This window comes from Drosophila miranda (genome assembly GCF_003369915.1).
Source record: "Drosophila miranda strain MSH22 chromosome Y unlocalized genomic scaffold, D.miranda_PacBio2.1 Contig_Y2_pilon, whole genome shotgun sequence".
NCBI lineage: Eukaryota > Metazoa > Arthropoda > Insecta > Diptera > Drosophilidae > Drosophila > Drosophila miranda.
In genome coordinates this window covers 14686117-14709935 of record NW_022881614.1, presented here as the reverse complement: position 1 = coordinate 14709935, position 23819 = coordinate 14686117, and the positions used below count along the sequence as shown (strand labels likewise).

General features: G+C 45.0%; 2 protein-coding genes across 4 annotated transcripts; both read right to left on the bottom strand.

The window, feature by feature from the left end:
• Positions 1-342: 342 nt before the first annotated feature.
• On the bottom strand, positions 343-5550 carry LOC108160602 (dehydrogenase/reductase SDR family member on chromosome X). Of its 3 annotated transcripts, none has more exons than XM_033398729.1 (5): positions 5263-5341; positions 2289-2491; positions 2110-2217; positions 878-1259; positions 343-813 (listed from the first exon to the last, which is right to left on the bottom strand). In XM_033398729.1, exons 2-5 carry the CDS (start codon positions 2467-2469, stop codon positions 417-419), a joined length of 1068 nt encoding a protein of 355 aa, XP_033254620.1. In that variant the 5' UTR covers positions 2470-2491; positions 5263-5341; the 3' UTR covers positions 343-416. The 3 variants fall into 3 exon arrangements, with proteins under 3 accessions (XP_033254620.1, XP_033254621.1, XP_033254619.1); XM_033398730.1 differs by lacking the exon at positions 5263-5341 and adding an exon at positions 5536-5550 and having other exon boundaries at positions 344-813; positions 2289-2474; XM_033398728.1 differs by having other exon boundaries at positions 344-813; positions 2289-2474; positions 5191-5352.
• Positions 5551-15754: 10204 nt separating this feature from the next.
• Positions 15755-17865, bottom strand: LOC117193079 (the record flags this gene model as incomplete). Its single annotated transcript, XM_033397807.1, has 3 exons — positions 15755-16075; positions 16138-16416; positions 16798-17865. Coding segments are annotated over 3 exons (1521 nt in total), but the record flags the coding sequence as incomplete, so codon positions are not given.
• Between the last annotated feature and the right edge of the window lie 5954 nt (positions 17866-23819).

Sequence of the window (23819 nt, the reverse complement as noted above, 5' to 3'; positions counted from 1 at the left end):
CGATTAAAATTCCTCAAAAATGTTGAATGTTAATCGCTCATTGTTTAAGGGGGCGCACAAAATTAAATTGTTTGCTTTTTCCGAATTTGACATATAGCAGATGTTGCTGTTGTCGCTGTCGCCTTTCAAGTGCCGCCGCCGCCGCCGCCAAGAACTGAGTGCATTTTGAATGTACTCGTAGTTTCTGCTGTGGTTGCTGCATTTTTTGTTGCATTCCCCGCCCGCCGATGCCGATAGCAATCAAACAAAGACAAGTTAATTAAAACCTCGCCTAGAGCGGGGGAGATATTACAGCTCCTAGGATACAGTCCCAAAGATAGAGAACACTGCCTGCTCTTCCATATAAAATTGTTTTATACAAGAACTAATTGAACCTATTGTGGAAGGAATGTTAAAGATTGAGTGGTTTGGAGGTGTCAGTATTCGCCGTTTCCATACTGTTTGATCTTGAGCAGGTCGCAGGAGAACTGGAAGAACTGCTCGCACTTGGCTGGTTTCTTGGCGTCGGGATGGAAGGGACCCTTGCCACCGTTGCTCAGATAGGTGCCCCCCTGGCCCTCGATCGAGGGATCTATGGCCGCAAACACGACCGTGCGGGAACCCCGCTCCGGCGTCTTGAAGAAGAGCTTCTTGAACATTGGCACCGATGTGGTGGCCGAGTGCTCGAACAGATCCGTGTCCACAATGCCCGGATGCACCACATTCACCTGTACGTGCGACTTCTCTGCATCGAGCAGTGTCTGCAGGTGGCGGGTGTACAGGATCTGAGCCAGTTTTGACTGGCTGTAGGCAGCTCCCGGATAGTATTGCTTGCTGTGGAGGACAAAAAAAACACCATGTGAGTGGACATCCATCAAGTTTGGGATGATTCACTCACTTTCCGTTGATGTCCTTGTAGTTGATGCTTCCAATGAGGTTTACGCAGGAGCTCACATTTACGATCCTCGCATTCTTTCCCTCCTTGCCCGCCGCCTTCAGTCGGGGCAGTAGCAGGTGACTGAGCAGGAAGTGGCCCAAGTAGTTCGTGGCAAAGTGCGACTCGTAGCCATCGGCGGTGAGCCTGAAGGGGGCGAACATAATGCCGGCATTGTTCAGCAGCAGATCGACCTTAGTGTACCGTTCCTTGATGCGCTGGGCGAAGGCCTGCACTGATTTCAGATCGCCAACGTCGAGCTGCTCGCAGATCAGCTTGCCCTTGGTCGCTTTCAGATCGACTATCGCTCCGACGGCGGCTTCAGCGCTTTTGGGATCGCGAACACCTATATATGATATAAATTAATACAATTATTGAGGATAGAGATGGAGTCCAGAGTCTTTCTAAGGCGTTATTTAAAGAAATGATTTTTCTGGTCCTTGGTGACCCTCCTTGGCCACCACCCCCTTGCATTGTAAGCAGATTGCCTGCCGATATTTTCCATTCGCAATTTTCCGCCTTTAGTTTTTCTCATTATCGGCATTAAGAGAAGAAGGCCACCTTTGAATCTGTTGCAACCAAACTCTTCTAGTCTGCCATGATAGAACTCCATCTCTTTCTTTCGAGCTAAATTCGACCAATATATTCTTCTACCCGAAGTTGGACATGTAAAAAAGATCTAAGATTCGACAAAGTAATTCTACACGGTAATTACACAGGGGAGACACCTAGCGACGAAACATGTAGTGTAGATTTCATGTATCATGTAAAAAGTAAATTTACCGACCAACACCAACGATCAGCTGTCGCGATTTATCGAAGCACTGCCATCTCAATTGGATTTGTGGGGCAGATTTCCGCCCTGCCTCAGCCCCCAGACCAATCACAAGGGGCTTGTACTTTGTATTCCATCAACGGCGATCTGGGATCCGATCGTGATCGCAGTTGGGAGTTGATAAGGTAGATAAAGAACTCATGAGCATGTGTCACGTTTTGCCGAGCGGATGGACAAGGCTGGGGACAGTCTTTCGATTCATTTTCTCCTTTGGAATTGTCGATTCCACGCACGTGCATTGTTGTCGCATTAAATGTTTTCAGAATATATAATTATCCACTCGAAACCATCTGATTAATGGTCATGTCTAGCACCAGTTCCCATCCTACTGGGCACAAAGATCGAATTGGTCAACACTTACCCATGACGACAGTCATGTCGGAGGCCAGCAGCTTCTCCACAATCCGCAGTCCGATGCCGCGGTTGCCTCCGGTGATGACAGCGATGCGGTCCGGCTGCTTATAAAGTGCTTAAATGGATAATGTTCACAATTAATTTCAGTTTGATAAGCATCTAAATATTAAGATTATCACTGCTTACCCACACGATCTCGCGCCGCATACTGAGCGTCGTGGATGAGGCCCACAATGCCCAAATACTGATACCGGAACTCCGTCTTCCACTCGAACCATGACTTGGGGAACTCCTTGGTCGTCTTCGAGAAGAGGAAGCCACACAGCAGCAGGCCCACGAATAAGAGCCAAAACAACGCGATCAGCATGTTTCCTAAGGGAAAGAATTTCCTGATAACGATTAGAAGAGCTACGTCTGCGAGCAAAGGTCGTGGTGGCGATGATAAGTAGAGCCATGTCGGCTTGACACACGGCCGATTTCCCATTAGCCAGTGCCATTACTAGGGCAATTATCAATATTGACGAGTCAATTCGACTCGAGTGCACTTTGCGAAACTCTTAACCTGAGTCAGCAACAATTTCACGAGCCATACGGTAAGGTAAGGGTATATCTATATGCTATGAGAGTGGGTTTTCTTGTGAGGCATATTTTTGTCTTTATCTTCATTCTTTGCGATCCACAAATTGTGTTTGGAACTTAATACTTAATCGATTGATGGTCCGACTCATTGCATCTTTACATCTTTACAGGTATAGGTACGAGTATATATGTTTGTGTCTTAATATTTACGATGCAAGTTGCACTTTGACTGCAGTTAGGCGACAGGCTTAATTGTTAAGCCAGGTGGGAGCGCAATTAAATTAATTAGTGATAGCTAGAGAGATACTATAGTATTTACTCGTAATGCCAGGGACTTTGCCGCAGGTAGAAGGTAGAGCATCGGTGAGAGAACCGAACTGTCTTTGTCTGTGATTGTGTGTGAATGCTCGTAAAATGCAAATTAAAAGAGGGGGAACGTTGTGATACTAAGTCAGTATGGCTCTCCTCCGGCAGTCTTAAAGATATGGTCATTCTCTACAATTCTACGTTTTTGGTTTTCTCATATCTTTAAAATTGTGGATGCCACAGATTTTCGTCCTTTGTGGGGGCGGAAGTGGGAGGGGCGAAATTTTGAAACAAACTCGTCTCGGTCCGATATATTAGGAGTGTGGATACCAAATTTGGTTGCTCTAGCTTTTGTAGTCTCTGAGATCTAGGCGCTAATGTTTTACTCTAAGCAAAGCCGGCTATGCTACGTGTGTGTTAGAGAGAGACAGGGCGAGAAAAAATTAAATTGTTTTCTTGATGCTGGCTTTTCCTGATAACGATTAGAAGAGCTACGTCTGCGAGCAAAGGTCGTGGTGGCGATGATAAGTAGAGCCATGTCGGCTTGACACACGGCCGATTTCCCATTAGCCAGTGCCATTACTAGGGCAATTATCAATATTGACGAGTCAATTCGACTCGAGTGCACTTTGCGAAACTCTTAACCTGAGTCAGCAACAATTTCACGAGCCATACGGTAAGGTAAGGGTATATCTATATGCTATGAGAGTGGGTTTTCTTGTGAGGCATATTTTTGTCTTTATCTTCATTCTTTGCGATCCACAAATTGTGTTTGGAACTTAATACTTAATCGATTGATGGTCCGACTCATTGCATCTTTACATCTTTACAGGTATAGGTACGAGTATATATGTTTGTGTCTTAATATTTACGATGCAAGTTGCACTTTGACTGCAGTTAGGCGACAGGCTTAATTGTTAAGCCAGGTGGGAGCGCAATTAAATTAATTAGTGATAGCTAGAGAGATACTATAGTATTTACTCGTAATGCCAGGGACTTTGCCGCAGGTAGAAGGTAGAGCATCGGTGAGAGAACCGAACTGTCTTTGTTTGTGATTGTGTAGATTTGTGGTAAAAGTGGATGTGTGTAACGTCCAAAAGGAATCGTTTCCGACCCCATTAAGTATATATATTCTTGATCAGCATCAATAGCCGAGTCGATTGAGCCATGTCTGTCTGTCCGTCTGTCCGTCTGTCCATTCCCTTCAGCGCCTAGTGCTCAAAGACTATAAGAGCGAGAGCAACGATGTTTTGGATCCAGACTTCTGTGATATGTCACTGCTACAAGAATATTTCAAAACTTTGCCCCGCCCACTTCCGCCACCACAAAGGGCGAAAATCTGTGGCATCCACAATTTCGACGATACGAGAAAACTAAAAACGCAGAATCGTAGAAGATGACTATATCTTCTAGAGTGCAAAATCTGAACCAGATCGTATAATTATTATAGCCAGAATCAAGAAAACAATTTCATTTTTTCTCGCCCTGTCTCTCTCTAACACACACGTAGCATAGCCGGCTTTGCTTAGAGTAAAACATTAGCGCCTAGATCTCAGAGACTATAAAAGCTAGAGCAACCAAATTTGGTATCCACACTTGTAATACATCGGACCGAGACGAGTTTGTTTCAAAATTTCGCCACACCCCCTTCCGCCCCGCAAAGGATGAAAATCTGGGGATATTCACAAATCTCAGAGACTATTAAGGCTAGAGTAACCAAATTTGGTATCCGCACTCCTGTTAGATCTCACTATAAAACGTATGTCTCAAAATTTCGCCCCACCCCCTTCCGCCCACACAAAGGACGAAAATCTGTTGCATCCACAATATTGCACATTCGCAGAATCATAGATAATGACCATATCTATCAGATTGCTGAATCTGGATCAGATCAGATTTTTATAGCCAATAGGAACAAATCAATTTGCAGTGGCTACGCAGCGCCCGACGTCACGCTCAGACTGATTTTCTGTCTCTCTCGCACGCACTCTTTGTCGTGTCGTTTAATATTAGCGGCGTCTGCCGGAGGAGAGCCATACTGACTTAGTATCGGGTATAACTGTAGAGTTGCGGTGTCCGCAGCAACTCACAACGTTCCCCCTCGTTATTTCTATTTTCTTGGTTGCTAATGCCGTGGCCGTTGCCGTTCCCTCTGCGGTTCACGTAGTGTCTTCTCTGTCGAAACTAAAGGAAGTGCACTTGCCTAGTAAATAGCGAAACGTGTCTATGCTAATATTGACACCCTTTTATTCAATTAAAGGTTGGGTTTGGCTGCCTTGAAGATTTCAATTTCTATCAACTGATTTCGAGAACCGGTTTCCGCACTGGCCCTTGGAGTCACAACCGTTCCGCGAGAAATTCAAAAGCGAACTGTGAGCTTTAAATGCGCGCCTTTTCGTATAGAACTTGATTCGTCTGTCACTTTATATTTTTGTGGTCCGCCAACAGGTGTATATGTAGGTGCCGGCTGCTGGGGCCGCAAAACAGCTGATGACAGGTCTTAATCCGGGTCCCCACTGACCCCTGGTTGAAGCCCCGATGTACTTACCCTAATAAATACTCAGCAAAACACTTTAAACAACAGTTTAATTGAAAAACGTAAAAAAACAACGAACAAAATTCCGCAAACTTCAGTTTTGATCAGTAGATTTATCGATAAGATATACGTCAGAAATATACCAAAATATACCGTCTTATTTTAAAAACAACGTAAATATACTTACGAATTCAAGTTCTGATATACATATTCCTCGTTTTTGATATTCCGCTAAATATTACAAGCTAGATAGATCTCTCAGCCCTGGCCACATAATTTTATCCGATTAGTGAATCTGTTTTCTGTTTTATTGGCTTATTTTAAATACTTGACTTTGACTGTTTTTGCCTCAATTTTTGCTCCTAAAAAACAATTTAGCGTCTCGTATGATGAAAAAACCGAACTTAGCCCACTTAAGCCCTCTATTTAAATAGTTCAACTACTTGAGGTAAATGGCGGAAAATATTAATGATTTTATATTTTTCTTGTCGATCCGTGCTATCTTTCCTCTGAATTTACAAAAAAAAACGATATCTTTCACCTGAACTGCGCTAAAATTATTACATTTTCATTATTTTCGGTGGAATATTAAAATACCCCCTTGGTCAACAATGGGTTAATCGCCCTCCGTCGGGGATTGGAAACCATAATCCTCGATTTTGATATTCGATTTGATATTACTTGCTGGATAGAACATTTAGCCATGCCCAGATAATTTTATACGATTGATGAACCTATTTTCTACTTGACTGGTTTATTTTAAATACTTGCTTTTATTGGATTTCGAATAAAAAAAGGTTTTAGCGAAAATGATCAAACAAAAAAAACGAAAGAGGATAGTCGTTCCTATTGTTAAATTTTGATTTCTGTCGAATATTAAAAGCTAGATAGAACCATTAGCCATGCCCACATAGTTTTACACGGTTGATATTGGTCCTTCAAAAAAGTCGTTTTTTTGCTAGCTGATTTGAATTTATTTATTGAACGGAAATTTTTTACGGTGCATTTAAAGTGTAACGAAAAAGATATTATTACAATTTAAGTTATACATATCGATACCAGCTATTAACTAATTTTTGTCTTTATATATGTAAGTATTTTTGTTTACGTTTAGTAAGAACGAAACGGAAGCTGAAGCTAGGCAAAAATCGAAATCTAAATGTAATTTTCATACAAGTGTTTTTTTTTTTCATTTGATTAAGTTTTGGTTAACTCATACGATTGGCGTTTTTATACCCGATACTCAAAATGAGTATTGGGGTATATTAGATTTGTGGTGCAAATGGATGTGTGTAACGTCCAGAAGGAATCGTTTCCGACCCCATAAAGTATATATATTCTTGATCAGCATCAATAGCCGAGTCGATTGAGACATGTCTGTCTGTCCGTCCGTCCGTCTGTCCGTCCCCTTCATCGCCTAGTGCTCAAAGACTATAAGAGCTAGAGCAACGATGTTTTGGATCCAGACTTCTGTGATATGTCACTGCTACCAAAATATTTCAAAACTTCGCCCCGCCCACTTCCGCCCCCACAAAAGACGAAAATCTGTGGCATCCACAATTTTAAAGATATGAGAAAACCAAAAACGCAGAATCGTAGATAATGACCATATCTTTTAGACTGCAGAATCTGAATTCGATCGTATTATTATTATAACCAGCATCAAGAAAACAATTTCATTTTTTCTCGCCCTGTCTCTCTCTAACACACACGTAGCATAGGCGGCTTTGCTTAGAGTAAAACATTAGCGCCTAGATCTCAGAGACTACAAAAGCTAGAGCAACCAAACTTGGTATCCACACTCCTAATATATCGGACCGAGACGAGTTTGTTTCAAAATTTCGCCACACCCCCTTCCGCCCCCGCAAAGGATGAAAATCTGGGGATATTCACAAATCTCAGAGACTATTAAGGCTAGAGTAACCAAATTTTGTATCCGCACTCCTGTTAGATCTCACTATAAAACGTATGTCTCAAAATTTCGCCCCACCCCCTTCCGCCCACACGAAGGACGAAAATCTGTTGCATCCACAATATTGCACATTCGAGAAAACTAAAAACGCAGAATTATAGATAATGACCATATCTATCAGATTGCTGAATCTGGACCAGATCAGATAATTTTTATAGCCAAAAGGAACAAATCAATTTGCACTGGCTTCGCAGCGCCCGACGTCACGCTCAGACTGATTTTCTGTCTCTCTCGCACGCACTCTTTGTCGTGTCGTTTAACATTAGCTGCGTCTGCCGGAGGAGAGCCATACTGACTTAGTATCGGGTATAACTGTAGAGTTGCGGTGTCCGCAGCAACTCACAACGTTCCCCCTCGTTATTTCTATTTCCTTGGTTGCTAATGCCGTGGCCGTTGCCGTTCCCTCTGCGGTTCACGTAGTGTCTTCTCTGTCGAAACTAAAGGAAGTGCACTTGCCTAGTAAATAGCGAAACGTGTCTATGCTAATATTGACACCCTTTTATTCAATTAAAGGTTGGGTTTGGCTGCTTGAAGATTTCAATTTCTATCAACTGATTTCGAGAACCGGTTTCCGCACTGGCCCTTGGAGTCACAACCGTTCCGCGAGAAATTCAAAAGCGAACTGTGAGCTTTAAATGCGCGCCTTTTCGTATAGAACTTGATTCGTCTGTCACTTTATATTTTTGTGGTCCGCCAACAGGTGTATATGTAGGTGCCGGCTGCTGGGGCCGCAAAACAGCTGATGACAGGTCCTAGTCCGGGTCCCCACTGACCCCTGGTTGAAGCCCCGATGTACTTACCCTAATAAATACTCAGCAAAACACTTTAAACAACAGTTTAATTGAAAAACGTGTTATGGGCGGTTTTGGAGAGAGCCGATAGGTATCAGGGCTGGAGAAGAAAGAGACAGCGGCATCTACAGTGGATCCTGGGAAGCAGTGGCAGAGTTGCGTGGGAGAAAAGGAAACGGGGCGAGGAAGAACAAAAAGAGAGTTTCCGGTGGAGAATAGTGGAGGCCGCACGTGCCCTAAAAGAAAAAAAGGAAACAAAATTGGTGATCGTGGAGACTACGATCCCACCAAGACATCAGCGGCAGGCATCAACATCAGCAGAAGCGGCGGACATCGGCAGCAGCATCCCGGTACTGGCTAGGCCGGAAACTGATGCGAGAACCGTCAGCGGAGCACCGGCACCAAGGGACCGTCAGCGGAGCACCGACTGGAGACACGTTTCTGTCCCCACACACCAGCCCCCCGGGGAAAGAATCCGGACTTCAAAGCAGCAATACACACACACGATTCACACACACCCACCTTCATCCACCCACATCACACACAACCCACGCATGTACATATACCCTCATTCATAACACATCACATAACATCACCACATTGCACACATCTACACCAGTCCGACCCACAATTAAACAAAATATCACGATCATACAAAAAACACCACGATTAAACGTAAACATCAGCAAGCATCAGGAAGCAACAACCTCTATCAAAGGGCGCTGCCAACTCGGCCGAAATAGTGTTTATTTTTTTTTTAGTATTTTTGTGTTAGTATTTGTTTCCTTTATATAAACCTAGATTATTAATTATTATTAATTAATAATGTACAAGATAAATAAGAAAATATAATGGATATAAAAGGAATATTTGAAAAGAGTCATGAGTGAATAGAAAACGGTAGTTGGGTGGGACGAGAGCGAGAAGAAGAGCGGGACCCCGAATATGAAAAGGGAGCGAATTCAAAAGGTGGCGCTCATGGAAGGGTGGGACCCTGCTAGGGATAACGCACCCAACTATCCCCGCTGACGAAAGTGCCAACGAGGACAAGTCTGTCCTATAAATTAGATTTGTTTTTTTTGTATGTTTTTTTGTTTTGTTCAATCCGTCCCCTGGCTTATCGGGTCGGAAACACCCCTGACTTCCCCGTGAGCTAGCTGGGAACGATAGGCCAGGGTGGCAAAGAGGCGGATCATAACAAATGGCGCCCAATGGTAATAGAAGGGATCGATTTTAAACGCGAGTCTTAAAGACCCGGTGTAAAATGGAACCCTGGTAGAACGAAACTCAGCCGGTCCGCGAGCCGGGAATAAATCCTAGCCGTCGTAGCCGCTGAGATGAGTAGAAGAGAGGAAAATGGACATGGTAGTTATGTATCGGAGGTAGAAGGGAAGGAAGTGTGTGTCCCGAGTTGTGGTCCAGGTATTACCAGGTGGTAGTAGCCTCGTTGTCCGACTCGTGGAGCTCGCTGTCTGGATCTGAAAAGAGGAAGAGGTGCCGGAGGATCTGTCGAGTCGTGGTCCGGGTTATGTCCAGAGGCATTAACGTCGTTGTCCGATTCTGGGGGATCCACGGTGATCTGAGGGAGGAAACAGCAAAGGGAGTTGGCACTTAGAAAAAGTAAGCGAAGGTAAATAGCAAGGGGAAAAGAAGGGAGTCCGCTCACCTGCAAAACAATGACGTCGTGGAATGACGATTCTCGCTAGCATTGTTTAAAAGCAATTTTAGAAGTAGGCATTAGGCAAGTCATCGGAAAAAGAGTTTTTGTTTGGGAGAGGAAGTATTTAGTTATTTAGTGTTGCATTTAATTAGGCGATTAATTGTAGATGTAGGTGTTTATTTATTTGATTGAATCAATTTAGATATTTAGATTTATCAATTTATTGATTTTAATTAACCGATTTATGTATTTAAATATATTTATTTGGTTATCTAAACATGGAATTAATTATTCGCTTATTTATTTATTGCACTATTTATTTATTTGTTTTCTCCTTACGATTGAAGGTATTGAGGATTAATTAGCCAGGAACTAGGTGTTTAGTGGAGTAGGGTAGTCAGATAATAAACAATCCAATTTATTTATCACCAAGATAGTTAAGTAAATAGGGAATAGACGAAGGAAAGGAGTACGTTAGGAAAATTGGTTGATGAGTGACCCGGAGATTTTTAAAGGGTCGGGGAAGACAAGGCGTAGCCCAGAGGCACAGCGCAGGTACCAGCCGTACAACATGCCGACGACTCGGTCCCAGGACGGTAAAGCCGGCAGTAGGCTGGAAGGGCCGTCGCAAGTGGCGGAAAACGTACATGCGGGGTTGTACCAGGAGGACCCAGAAGCCGGAGCGGTAGGAGGTCAACAGCGAACCCGTAAGGACCTGGTGTTACCGTCCGAGTTAAGCTCAGCCGTGAACGCAGCCTTAGCCCAAGCACAGGAGACCTACAGAGCGTCGCTCGGGCAGCAAATGGAAGCGCTGAGATCGTCAATGCAAGCAGACATGCTAGAGTTCATGCGAGAGATCAACGCTGTGGTGGGTTCGTTAAAAGCGGAGCGAACGGCGAGTGATGCGAATGGAAGGAATCGGGGATCAAATGCAACCAGTCTGGGAGGAGGTCAACAGGAAGCACCCGGGAACCAGCAAGCACATCCAACGCACTTGTTCGTGGACAACCGAACATTGGAGGCCGATCAGAGACCCGTGGAGGAGTGGCTGTTCAACGGGATGGGCGCAGGAGCAAACCCTAACAGGAATCGACCGAGTTTCGGAGAGGCTAGGCAGGAGCAAGTGCAGATACGAAGATGGGGACTTAGCTTCGACGGCGATCCAAAGGGTATGCCCGTGGCGGAATTCATATTCCGGGTGGAGCATCTACAGACGTCGTATCAGGTACCGTGGGCGGAGGTGTTGAAAGCCTTTCACACATTGGTCAGTGGCCACGCAAGGGATTGGTACTGGATGCATGTGCGGACGGTAGGAATGCCGGACTGGCCGAATCTGAGATATGGTCTCCAGCAGCAGTTTCAAGTTCGTCGGACAGAGTTCGAGCGAGAGCAAGAGCTCAGGGAACGCCGACAACGCCACGGGGAGTCGGCGGACCAGTACATCCAGGAGATGTTGGTGTTGAGGTCGAGATTGCTGAATCCGTTCTCGGATTATGATCTAATAAAGATCATAAAGATCAATATTAGGGATGCAATTTCGAGGGTGATTTATCCAATGCAGATACCAAATCTCCAGAAGCTGCGAGAAGAGTGTGCGGACGCCGAGAAACTGCTGGCGACGCGATGGACAAGGAGCGGTCCAGACCATGGGGGTAGTAGGCGCAGGGAAGATCACAAAGTACATGAATTGGATGCGAACACTCACGACCCGGAGGAACAGACCGAGGCATTGGATGCTGTCCATAGGACGAGGGAATCCGGAGGCGACCGCACCCAGCTGAAGTGCTGGAATTGCGCTCAGCCGGGTCACACCTATTTTGAGTGTGAGTCGGCCGTGCGTAACCTGTTCTGCTCCAGGTGGGGGCTGGCCGGGGTCATTCTCCCTAAATGCCCTAAATGTCGGCCGGGAAACGCGAAAAGGAGCACGACGCAATTGGAGGAGTCGAGTTCCACGTCGCCGCGAAGCAGCCAATAGATAGGTCCTCCAACATGAAATTAGATACCCCTGAGGAAAGAAGTTACAATAAGGATGTTTACACTACTATATATAAAGTTAACCAAGCGGTATTACCCGAAGCTAAATGGTCCGAGCGCAAGCCGATAAAGGAAAGGCAGCGTCAGTACGAGCTGGAGACGTTGCAAGGCTCACGTATTGGGGTGTTGCACGCAAAGGATCTGAAGCAGTAGCCCAGGCATCTCAGTCGATGGAGCCAGAGACTCTCAATCTCAGGGTGTGGGCGATGGCCTACGTTTGGGGCCCCTTAATTGAAAAAGCCCACCTGCTTGGCACTCTCGTTTCGGCGGAGTAATCCTGGAAACGGTAGTGTGGTGTTATGGGCGGTTTTGGAGAGAGCCGATAGGTATCAGGGCTGGAGAAGAAAGAGACAGCGGCATCTACAGTGGATCCTGGGAAGCAGTGGCAGAGTTGCGTGGGAGAAAAGGAAACGGGGCGAGGAAGAACAAAAAGAGAGTTTCCGGTGGAGAATAGTGGAGGCCGCACGTGCCCTAAAAGAAAAAAAGGAAACAAAATTGGTGATCGTGGAGACGACGATCCCACCAAGACATCAGCGGCAGGCATCAACATCAGCAGAAGCGGCGGACATCTGCAGCAGCATGCCGGTACTGGCCAGGCCGGGAAACTGATGCGAGAACCGTCAGCGGAGCACCGGCACCAAGGGACCGTCAGCGGAGCACCGACTGGAGACACGTTTCTGTCCCCACACACCAGCCCCCCCGGGGAAAGAATCCGGACTTCAAAGCAGCAATACACACACACGATTCACACACACCCACCTTCATCCACCCACATCACACACAACCCACGCATGTATACCCTCATTCATAACACATCACATAACATCACCACATTGCACACATCTACACCCGTCCGACCCACAATTAAACAAAATATCACGATCATACAAAAAACACCACGATTAAACGTAAACATCAGCAAGCATCAGGAAGCAACAACCTCTATCAAAGGGGGCTGCCAACTCGGCCGAAATAGGGTTTATTTTTTTTGTTAGTATTTTTGTGTTAGTATTTGTTTCCTTTATATAAACCTAGATTATTAATTATTATTAATTAATAATGTACAAGATAAATAAGAAAATATAATGGATATAAAAGGAATATTTGAAAAGAGTCATGAGTGAATAGAAAACGGTAGTTGGGTGGGACGAGAGCGGGAAGAAGAGCGGGACCCCGAATATGAAAAGGGAGCGAATTCAAAAGGTGGCGCTCATGGAAGGGTGGGACCCTGCTAGGGATAACGAAACCAACTATCCCCGCTGACGAAAGTGCCAACGAGGACAAGTCTGTCCTATAAATTAGATTTGTTTTTTTTTGTATGTTTTTTTGGTTTGTTCAATCCGTCCCCTGGCTTATCGGGTCGGAAACACCCCTGACTTCCCCGTGAGCTAGCTGGGAACGATAGGCCAGGGTGGCAAAGAGGCGGATCATAACAAACGTAAAAAAACAACGAACAAAATTCCGCAAACTTCAGTTTTGATCAGTAGATTTATCGATAAGATATACGTCAGAAATATACCAAAATATACCGTCTTATTTTAAAAACAACGTAAATATACTTACGAATTCAAGTTCTGATATACATATTCCTCGTTTTTGATATTCCGCTAAATATTACAAGCTAGATAGATCTCTCAGCCCTGCCCACATAATTTTATCCAATTAGTGAATCTGTTTTCTGTTTTATTGGCTTATTTTAAATACTTGACTTTGACTGTTTTTGCCTCAATTTTTGCTCCTAAAAAACAATTTAGCGTCTCGTATGATGAAAAAACCGAACTTAGCCCACTTAAGCCCCTCTATTTAAATAGTTCAACTACTTCAGGTAAATGGCGGAAAATATTAATGATTTTATATTTTTCTTGTCGATCCGTGCTATCTTTCCTCTGAATTTACAAAAAACAACGATATCTTTCACTGAACTGCGCTAAAATTATTACATTTTCATTATTTTCGGTGGAATATTAAAATACCCCCTTGGTCAACAATGGGTTAATCGCCCTCCGTCGGGGATTGGAAACCATAATCCTCGATTTTGATATTCGATTTGATATTACTTGCTGGATAGAACATTTAGCCATGCCCAGATAATTTTATACGATTGATGAACCTATTTTCTACTTGACTGGTTTATTTTAAATACTTGCTTTTATTGGATTTCGACTAAAAAAAGGTTTTAGCGAAAATGATCAAACAAAAAAAACGAAAGAGGATAGTCGTTCCTATTGTTAAATTTTGATTTCTGTCGAATATTAAAAGCTAGATAGAACCATTAGCCATGCCCACATAGTTTTACACGGTTGATATTGGTCCTTCAAAAAAGTCGTTTTTTTGCTAGCTGATTTGAATTTATTTATTGAACGGAAATTTTTTACGGTGCATTTAAAGTGTAACGAAAAAGATATTATTACAATTTAAGTTATACATATCGATACCAGCTATTAACTAATTTTTGTCTTTATATATGTAAGTATTTTTGTTTACGTTTAGTAAGAACGAAACGGAAGCTGAAGCTAGGCAAAAATCGAAATCTAAATGTAATTTTCATACAAGTGTTTTTTTTTTTCATTTGATTAAGTTTTGGTTAACTCATACGATTGGCGTTTTTATACCCGATACTCAAAATGAGTATTGGGGGATATTAGATTTGTGGTGCAAATGGATGTGTGTAACGTCCAGAAGGAATCGTTTCCGACCCCATAAAGTATATATATTCTTGATCAGCATCAATAGCCGAGTCGATTGAGACATGTCTGTCTGTCCGTCCGTCCGTCTGTCCGTCCCCTTCATCGCCTAGTGCTCAAAGACTATAAGAGCTAGAGCAACGATGTTTTGGATCCAGACTTCTGTGATATGTCACTGCTACCAAAATATTTCAAAACTTCGCCCCGCCCACTTCCGCCCCCACAAAAGACGAAAATCTGTGGCATCCACAATTTCGACGATACGAGAAAACTAAAAACGCAGAATCGTAGAAGATGACTATATCTTCTAGAGTGCAAAATCTGAACCAGATCGTATTATTATTATAACCAGCATCAAGAAAACAATTTCATTTTTTCTCGCCCTGTCTCTCTCTAACACACACGTAGCATAGGCGGCTTTGCTTAGAGTAAAACATTAGCGCCTAGATCTCAGAGACTACAAAAGCTAGAGCAACCAAACTTGGTATCCACACTCCTAATATATCGGACCGAGACGAGTTTGATTCAAAATTTCGCCACACCCCCTTCCGCCCCCGCAAAGGACGAAAATCTGGGGATATTCACAAATCTCAAAGACTATTAACGCTAGAGTAACCAAATTTACTATCCGCACTCCTGTTAGATCTCACTATAAAATGAATATCTCAAAATTTCGCCCCACCCCCTTCCGCCCCCACAAAGGACGAAAATCTGTTGCATCCACAATATTGAGGATACGAGTAAACTAAAAACGCAGAATCATAGATAATGAGCATATATATCAGATTGCTGAATCTGGATCAGATCAGATCATTTTTATAGCCAAAAGGAACAAATCAATTTGCACTGGCTACGCAGCACCCGACGTCACGCTCAGACTGATTTTCTGTCTCTCTCGCACGCACTCCTTGTCGTGTCGTTTAATATTAGCGGCGTCTGCCGGAGGGGAGCCATACTGACTTACATAGTATCGGGTATAACTGTAGAGTTGCGGTGTCCGCAGCAACTCACAACGTTCCCCCCTCGTTAGATATATGTAGTGTTTTTGTGTGTGCAAGTGGGTGTTCAGGGTGTATACATTGACATATGTGGGGTGTGTTTAGGTGCTACTAAAAGAATATTACTGTGTGGAAAGGATAAAGTATTTAGATTTGGAACTCTAAGTTGCAGCTGCTGTGTCAAGGTCTTTCTCCATCTCTTCGGGACTTGCAGCGACATCCTTAGGCTCCTTTAACCGTCAATTCTCCACGGACATGTTGCCGATGTCGTCGTTGATGGACAGCACCTGGCCGATAAAGTTCTGATCGGTGACCACCTCGGCCAGGGCTTTGCACAGCTCCGTGAGCTCCTGCAACGGCATCTTCAGCTGCGGTGCCAGCTTCCCCAAATGGTGGCTTATGGAGTCTGGTAGCTGTAGGAGGATGGCCATTAGAATGAGGGTTTCCCTAATGCATTCGGTCAGACAGTACGTACCTTACCTTTGCCCACTTTGAAGCCGCTGAACATCAGCTTCGTCCGCACCCTCTGCTCGTTGGGTCCGTCGTAGAAGATGGTCAGATACGACTCCTGCACGTTGGCCACCAGCGGGAAGTAGATACCCGCATACACCTGGCCCTTGGCATCGCGCAAGAGCAGCGACCGGAAGTTGTACACCAGATTCCGGCGCACGGTCACATCGATGGCCGTGATGTACTCCTGGGCCACGTAGACCAGCGAGGTCTGATAGATATGGTCATTATCTATGATTCTGCGTTTTTAGTTTTCTCGAATGTGAAATATTGTGGATGCCACAGATTTTCGTCGTTTGTGGGGGCGGAAGTGGGCGGGGCGAAGTTTTGAATTATTTTTGTGGCAGTGACATATCACAGAAGTCTGGATCCAAAACATCGTTGCTCTAGCTCTTATAGTCTTTGAGCACTAGGCGCTGAATGGGACGGACAGACGGACGGACGGACGGACGGACGGACGGACGGACGGACGGACGGACGGACGGACGGACAGACACACAGGGCTCAATCGACTCGGCTATTGATGCTGATCAAGCATATATATACTTTATGGGGTCGGAAACGATTCCTTCTGGACGTTACACACATCCACTTTTACCACAAATCTAATATACCCCAATACTCATTTTGAGTATCGGGTATAATAATCTGCGATACACTTCTGTAAAGCAGACTTACCAGTGTGTGGATAGCTCTTATCCTTCATTACAGTCACCTCACGACTCACGTGGTACCCTGGATCGAGAATCATGACGCCACGACGCTCTCCTATGGCTATACGCATGGCCACCATTACGTGCTCCTTCTCAACGGCCGCGTTGGCCGAGTTTAGGCCGTACTCTTCGTCCAGCTGAACGTAGTCATTGCAGTCCATCACCTGCTCCTCGCAGGAGACCACATACAAGTACTGCGCCAGCACCGGGAACATCTGCACCATCCTGGCCATGATCTCAAAGGCCAGCGAGACGCGCATGTGGTGGCGACGGTTGATGGGCACGTCGTAGAACTGGAAAAAGCTGCGCAGATCCGAGCGGCGAGTGCGCTTGAAGCTACGGTAGAAGTCCACAAACAGATTGACCGTGTTGTAGTGGGTCTCCTCCAGCATGCGCTGCAGCGTGCTCTCCACAATCCCGTTCAGCTCCTCGTACTGCCACACGTTGTCGAAGATCAGGTTTCCCTTGCCGGCCTCGCCCTCGCCGCTGGTCCAGTCAGGCAGGGGCAGCGGATGACCCAAAGGCCACACACCGTTGATCTGGTTGTAGGCGCTCAGATCGTAGCCATCGCCGACTGCCCAATCCGAGCCGCCGAGCGAGTGCTGGTCCTCCGAGAGGAACGGCTGCTGTCTGGCCAGCAGCTGCCGGATGTCGGAGTAGCGCTCCGATCCATCCACCGATGTCAGGTCGGCGGTTGGCAGCCACTGTAGCACCTCGTCATCCTCGTAATCGTCCTCACTCGAAGTGGAGGGCGTTCGCCGGATCGTGCCAGTGCTTCTTGCCTTCCCGGATTGATCATGTGCGAAGGGCGACTTCGTAGTCAGTCCCAATCCACGCACCGCATCCGCCAGATGCTGGTCTTCCTCCTGCTGGGAGTCAGAATCCGAGCCAGTGACGGCGGCGGCCCCCTCCTCGGCAGCATCGACATCCCCATCAACGGGGATCGATGCTGCTCCATCCTGGCCGTGGGCAGCGGCGAGTCAACTTGGCCACTCGGAGCACCAGCGGCCCACGGAGGGCACGTAGCCACTTTCGCAGTCATTGATTATAGCTTCTAGTTGAATGTTGGCGACTTGTTGCGTTGCGTTGGAGCTCGGATTCAAAGGATCGGTCGCCTGGAGAGACTCCAAGACTGTACAGACTAATCCGGCCCTGCGCTCGGTTGAACAGGAGGTCCGGCTCGTCTCCAAATTTCGTTGTTGGTTTAGACTGATCTGTGGGTAAAAAAAAACGTGGTCGAAACGGAATGTGAGAAAAGCTGAGCCTGAACCCTTGCCCTAGACCCCTACTTATCGATCGTCCGATCGTTCAGTGTCTCAAGGGTAACCAATTATCGGCGCCCTTTCCCTCAAATGGGTTATTGATGACTCCCGTAGGTAAAGGGATCGTAATCTCTTTGTATCCCGCTCTATGCTGTTGCCATTGACGTACAGTCCCGCCTCCCGTCTTCAGTGTGCAATAAACAATTGCCAGACACATAAATGGAGTGGAGTGTAATAATTGTGATAATTCACCAAAGTTAGTGGGAGCTAGCAAAAAAAGACGAATAAAACACTCAGAACTCATAGGGCGGTGCCGGATGGGGCACGTGCCTTGGTCACATTTGCATGCATGTGAATTTGTGAATTTCGCACCATCTTCGTCATGCGCTAGAGAACATTTTTTGCGTAGTTGATTCTGTGAATTTCTTTGTGTGTAATATGATTCAGTGCGGACACGAAGTTCTGGGTATGTTTATTATATCACGCGAAATTGTTGCTAATTTACAGGTGAATCATGGTCGGGCAAATGTGCGAAGGTCTGGGCTGCAGCTTCTCTGGCAGCCTCACGAGATCTGAGAATTATATTTATACCCGATACTCAAAATGAGTATTGGGGTATATTAGATTTGTGGTAAAAGTGGATGTGTGTAACGTCCAAAAGGAATCGTTTCCGACCCCATAAAGTATATATATTCTTGATCAGCATCAATAGCCGAGTCGATTGAGCCATGTCTGTCTGTCCGTCTGTCCGTCCGTCCGTCTGTCCGTCTGTCCGTCCCCTTCAGCGCCTAGTGCTCAAAGACTATAAGAGCCAGAGCAACGATGTTTTGGATCCAGACTTCTGTGATTTGTCACTGCTACAAGAATATTTCAAAACTTTGCCCCGCCCACTTCCGCCCCCACAAAGGGCGAAAATCTGTGGCATCCACAATTTCGACGATACGAGAAAACTAAAAACGCAGAATCGTAGAAGATGACTATATCTTCTAGAGTGCAAAATCTGAACCAGATCGTATAATTATTATAGCCAGAATCAGGAAAACAATTTCATTTTTTCTCGCCCTGTCTCTCTCTAACACACACGTAGCATAGGCGGCTTTGCTTAGAGTAAAACATTAGCGCCTAGATCTCAGAGACTATAAAAGCTAGAGCAACCAAATTTGGTATCCACACTCCTAATATATCGGACCGAGACGAGTTTGTTTCAAAATTTCGCCACACCCCCTTCCGCCCCCGCAAAGGATGAAAATCTGGGGATATTCACAAATCTCAGAGACTATTAAGGCTAGAGTAACCAAATTTGGTATCCGCACTCCTGTTAGATCTCACTATAAAACGTATATCTCAAAATTTCGCCCCGCCCCCTTCCGCCCCCACAAAGGACGAAAATCTGTTGCATCCACAATATTGAGGATATAAGAAAACTAAAAACGCAGAATCATAGATAATGATCATATATATCAGATTGCTGAATCTGGATCAGATCAGATCATTTTTATAGCCAAAAGGAACAAATCAATTTGCACTGGCTACGCAGCACCCGACGTCACGCTCAGACTGATTTTCTGTCTCTCTCGCACGCACTCCTTGTCGTGTCGTTTAATATTAGCGGCGTCTGCCGGAGGAGAGCCATACTGACTTAGTATCGGGTATAACTGTAGAGTTGCGGTCTCCGCAGCAACTCACAACGTTCCCCCTCGTTTATATTCGTGTACTGCAGAGACACTTGATAGCTGCTGATTCGAATGCCCATGCCCATGATTTAGATCAATTTACTTACCCATACAATGGCCTAAAGCCCAATAAACAAGATTGTATTGTGGTTTTCCTTTGTTAGACGTTCCCTCGAACAATCTGTGGTATCACGCGCTGCTTCAGTGGAGTGCCGTTCGCGGCTGGTACTGAGATTCCGCTTAATTTAACACAGCTCAACTGTTGCTCACTAACGGGGGTCTGGGGCAGGCCCCAAACGTTGGCAAATGTAACGAAATAAGGGGTAACGTAACGCGAACTAAAGGCAAACAACTTGTTGAGGTGCTTGGGTTGTTTGCTGTCTTTGAGTTTCTCTGCTTGTTTGTTTGCTTTTTGTTTGGGTTTGCTCTGGTTTTGATTTGATAGATTTGATTTGCTTTTGCTTTTGTCTGTTCAATGCAGGTCCGAGTTTTTTAACGATATTGGCGAATTAATCGACATCGAAGTGAATTTTTTTCAACACGTTTTATGCTTAACCTGGTCCACAGATACAGACACTATGTATAATCCCTCTGTATAGTATGCACTTGCACTTGGCTATTTTCGTAGCGTAGAGATGCCTTCTTTACGACGACTGGTGGCTGTTCCGTTGGCTATGGAAAACGAAGACCGAATGAGAGTCGAGTGCGGCCCTGCTTCTATATACATATGTATGTATACAAAAATCCGTTCGCATTTGTATTGTTTCCCCCGATTCGACTACGAACTGTGGCCGTAGCTGGCCCAGTTGTTGTTGTTGTTGTTGCTGTAGTTGCTGCCACGGTATTTGTTTGTTATACCCGATACTCAAAATGAGTATTGGGGTATATTAGATTTGTGGTGAAAATGGATGTGTGTAACGTCCAGAAGGAATCGTTTCCAACCCCATAAAGTATATATATTCTTGATCAGCATCAATAGCCGAGTCGATTGAGCCCTGTCTGTCTGTCCGTCCGTCTGTCCGTCCCTATTAGCGCCTAGTGCTCAAAGACTATAAGAGCTAGAGCAACGATGTTTTGGATCCAGACTTCTGTGATATGTCACTGCTACAAGAATATTTCAAAACTTTGCCCCGCCCACTTCCGCCCCCACAAAGGGCGAAAATCTGTGGCATCCACAATTTTAAAGATATGAGAATGACCATATCTTTTAGACTGCAGAATCTGAATTGGATCGTATTATTAATATAGCCAGCATCAAGAAAACAATTTCATTTTTTCTCGCCCTATCTCTCTCTAACACACACGTAGCATAGGTGGCTTTGCTTAGAGTAAAACATTAGCGCCTAGATATCAGAGACTATAAAAGCTAGAGCAACCAAATTTGGTATCCAGACTCCTAACATATCGGACCGAGACGAGTTTGTTTCAAAATTTCGCCACACCCCCTTCCGCCCCCGCAAAGGATGAAAATCTGGGGATATTCACAAATCTCAGAGACTATTAAGGCTAGAGTAACCAAATTTGGTATCCGCACTCCTGTTAGATCTCACTTTAAAACGTATATCTCAAAATTTCGCCCCGCCCCCTTCCGCCCCCACAAAGAACGAAAATCTGTTGCATCCACAATATTGAGGATACGAGAAAACGAAAAACGCAGAATCATAGATAATGATCATATCTATCAGATTGCTGAATCTGGATCAGATCAGATCATTTTTATAGCCAAAAGGAACAAATCAATTTGCACTGGCTACGCAGCCCCCGACGTCACGCTCAGACTGATTTTCTGTCTCTCTCGCACGCACTCTTTGTCGTGTCGTTCAATATTAGCGGCGTCTGCCGGAGGAGAGCCATACTGACTAAGCATCGGGTATAAATGTAGAGTTGCGGTGTACGCAGCAACTCACAACGTTCCCCCTCGTTTCCTTTGTACGCGCGCACCAAACCAAACGAACAAAATATTTCAATTTATGACGCATAAAAGTTTGAAAAATTCCACAAAGCCCTTGGTCCGATAACGAGGGAACGGAACGCGACTTTTGTTTTGCTCAGTAACTTCGTGTCCGAGTGGCTGTGGGGGCGATTGTTATTGTTTTTACACGATAGTTGGGGGCTAGAATCGTGTTGGGATAGGATCGGGACCACGCCTTTCTTCTGCAAAGAGAAAGGTGAAAGAAGAAGGATAATTTATGGAAAAAAACATCGTAAAATTATCGAATAATTAATCAACTGTTGAAACTGTTTACTGCGATTATAGCAGCTCTTATCTATTGTTTATCCCCAGTCAGCACTTGTTTATGCTCCAGTTTATTTATATAGTTTACGATGGGTACGGCCACCGTGCCCCTCCTCCTGTTTTATAACTAGTTGAGTGGAAAATTTGCCATTCCATGGGTTGTGTCGCGTGGGTAACCATTGGCAATGGTAAATCTGATTGGACGCCCTACTCAGGCACAGAAGATGCATTCGATTGATTATGATACGGCAGCATCAGAGGGCGGCTCTATGGGGGCTGCTGCCGATTGTAATGCGCATTAGCAACGCCCGCTGATCCCATTTTTTCGAGGCCAGGGCCCCACCAGATAGAACAATGCCACAGCCTTTACACTCTTGTTTACAGAGTGGTGGCATGCCCCTCACCCCCTCCCACTCCCATCATTTTTATATAGCTACCATATAGTTGAGATTTAAATTTTTGCGCCGTAATGAAATTGTTCTCTTCTGGTGTTTGCCGAGATGCACATTGTACAAATGTAAACAAACATTTTGTGATGGTGCAATTTGATGAGAGAATTTTGCACTACCCAAGGTCGTCCTTGGTGTGGGGTAACTATTTGCACAAACTGTACTCGAAACAGGATAGAATGCTCGCTTAGTCGGTGCGACCCCTCTCCGTTTGGAAAAAAATAACAAATAGATAAATTCAGAAAAGTGACATCCATTTAGAGGGAAGCTTATGCATAGACAAACCGATTAAATATGTTTTTATTAATTAACTACCAAATGTGACGCGTAAGCTGTGTCAGGGCTGTGGTGGGGTGACATTTATGAGCCACACAGAAGTTTCTGTTGGACAAAACGGAAGCCAAAGATGGAAAGGTCGCGCAACCAGTGGCGGGCAAATTGGCTACGACAGTTACTTCACGCTTTCTGCATTGACGTCATAGGCAAATGGAAGAAACGAAACGGAAACTTTATCCCAGTTTCCCAACGGCGACTTTTCTATCGAAACTAGTTCAATGTCGCTAAACGTTGCCTGATGTCATTGTACATATGTGGCCCACTTCGCTGCCACAGCATCAAGCCGGCCGGCATTTGGAATAGGTATCAGGTGAGGTTTCCCCTCCCCATTGACCTAGCCCATTCCAGGGGTTGCCTCAGTCCACGTGTCACAAGTAGACTGTCTCGCGTCTGTAAATTTGTAAACAAATTCGCATCCGGGGGCACCTACTGTGATGGGCCTTTTACAATCAAAACAACAGCAGACCGACCCAAGCGCAGACGCTGGAATTCTTCCAGATGGACGTGGAAAACGTATGGACTCATTGCCATAGAAACAATGTCCAAATGGGGAACCATAACTCATCAATTATAAACTTTACCTTAGAACAGATGCAAGCTTCCTACTTTTTCTATGTACAACCCGTTCAATTCATGCTTGCACACTATTCTAGAACAGCACTGTAAGCATCGCCCGCAGACAAAAAGTGCATCGCAACGGTTTTTTACACTGAAGGTCAACTAAATGGGCACGCTGCAAACTAAAGGTATACTTTTGGGGATGAAATAAGTTTTAATGAGAAATGTAATAGTTTAGTATTAGGCGCTATAGTGGGACGGCACTGTATTTGGTATCCTGCTTTTGCGCACTTATGTATATCGAATTGCATATTTCTTTGTTGTCTGTTCCTTGGCAACACCCCACTGTTATGGAAAGAAGCCCAAATTGGCCCAGTAGTAAAATCGATAGAGTAACTCCACACACAGTGGTTTGTAGGG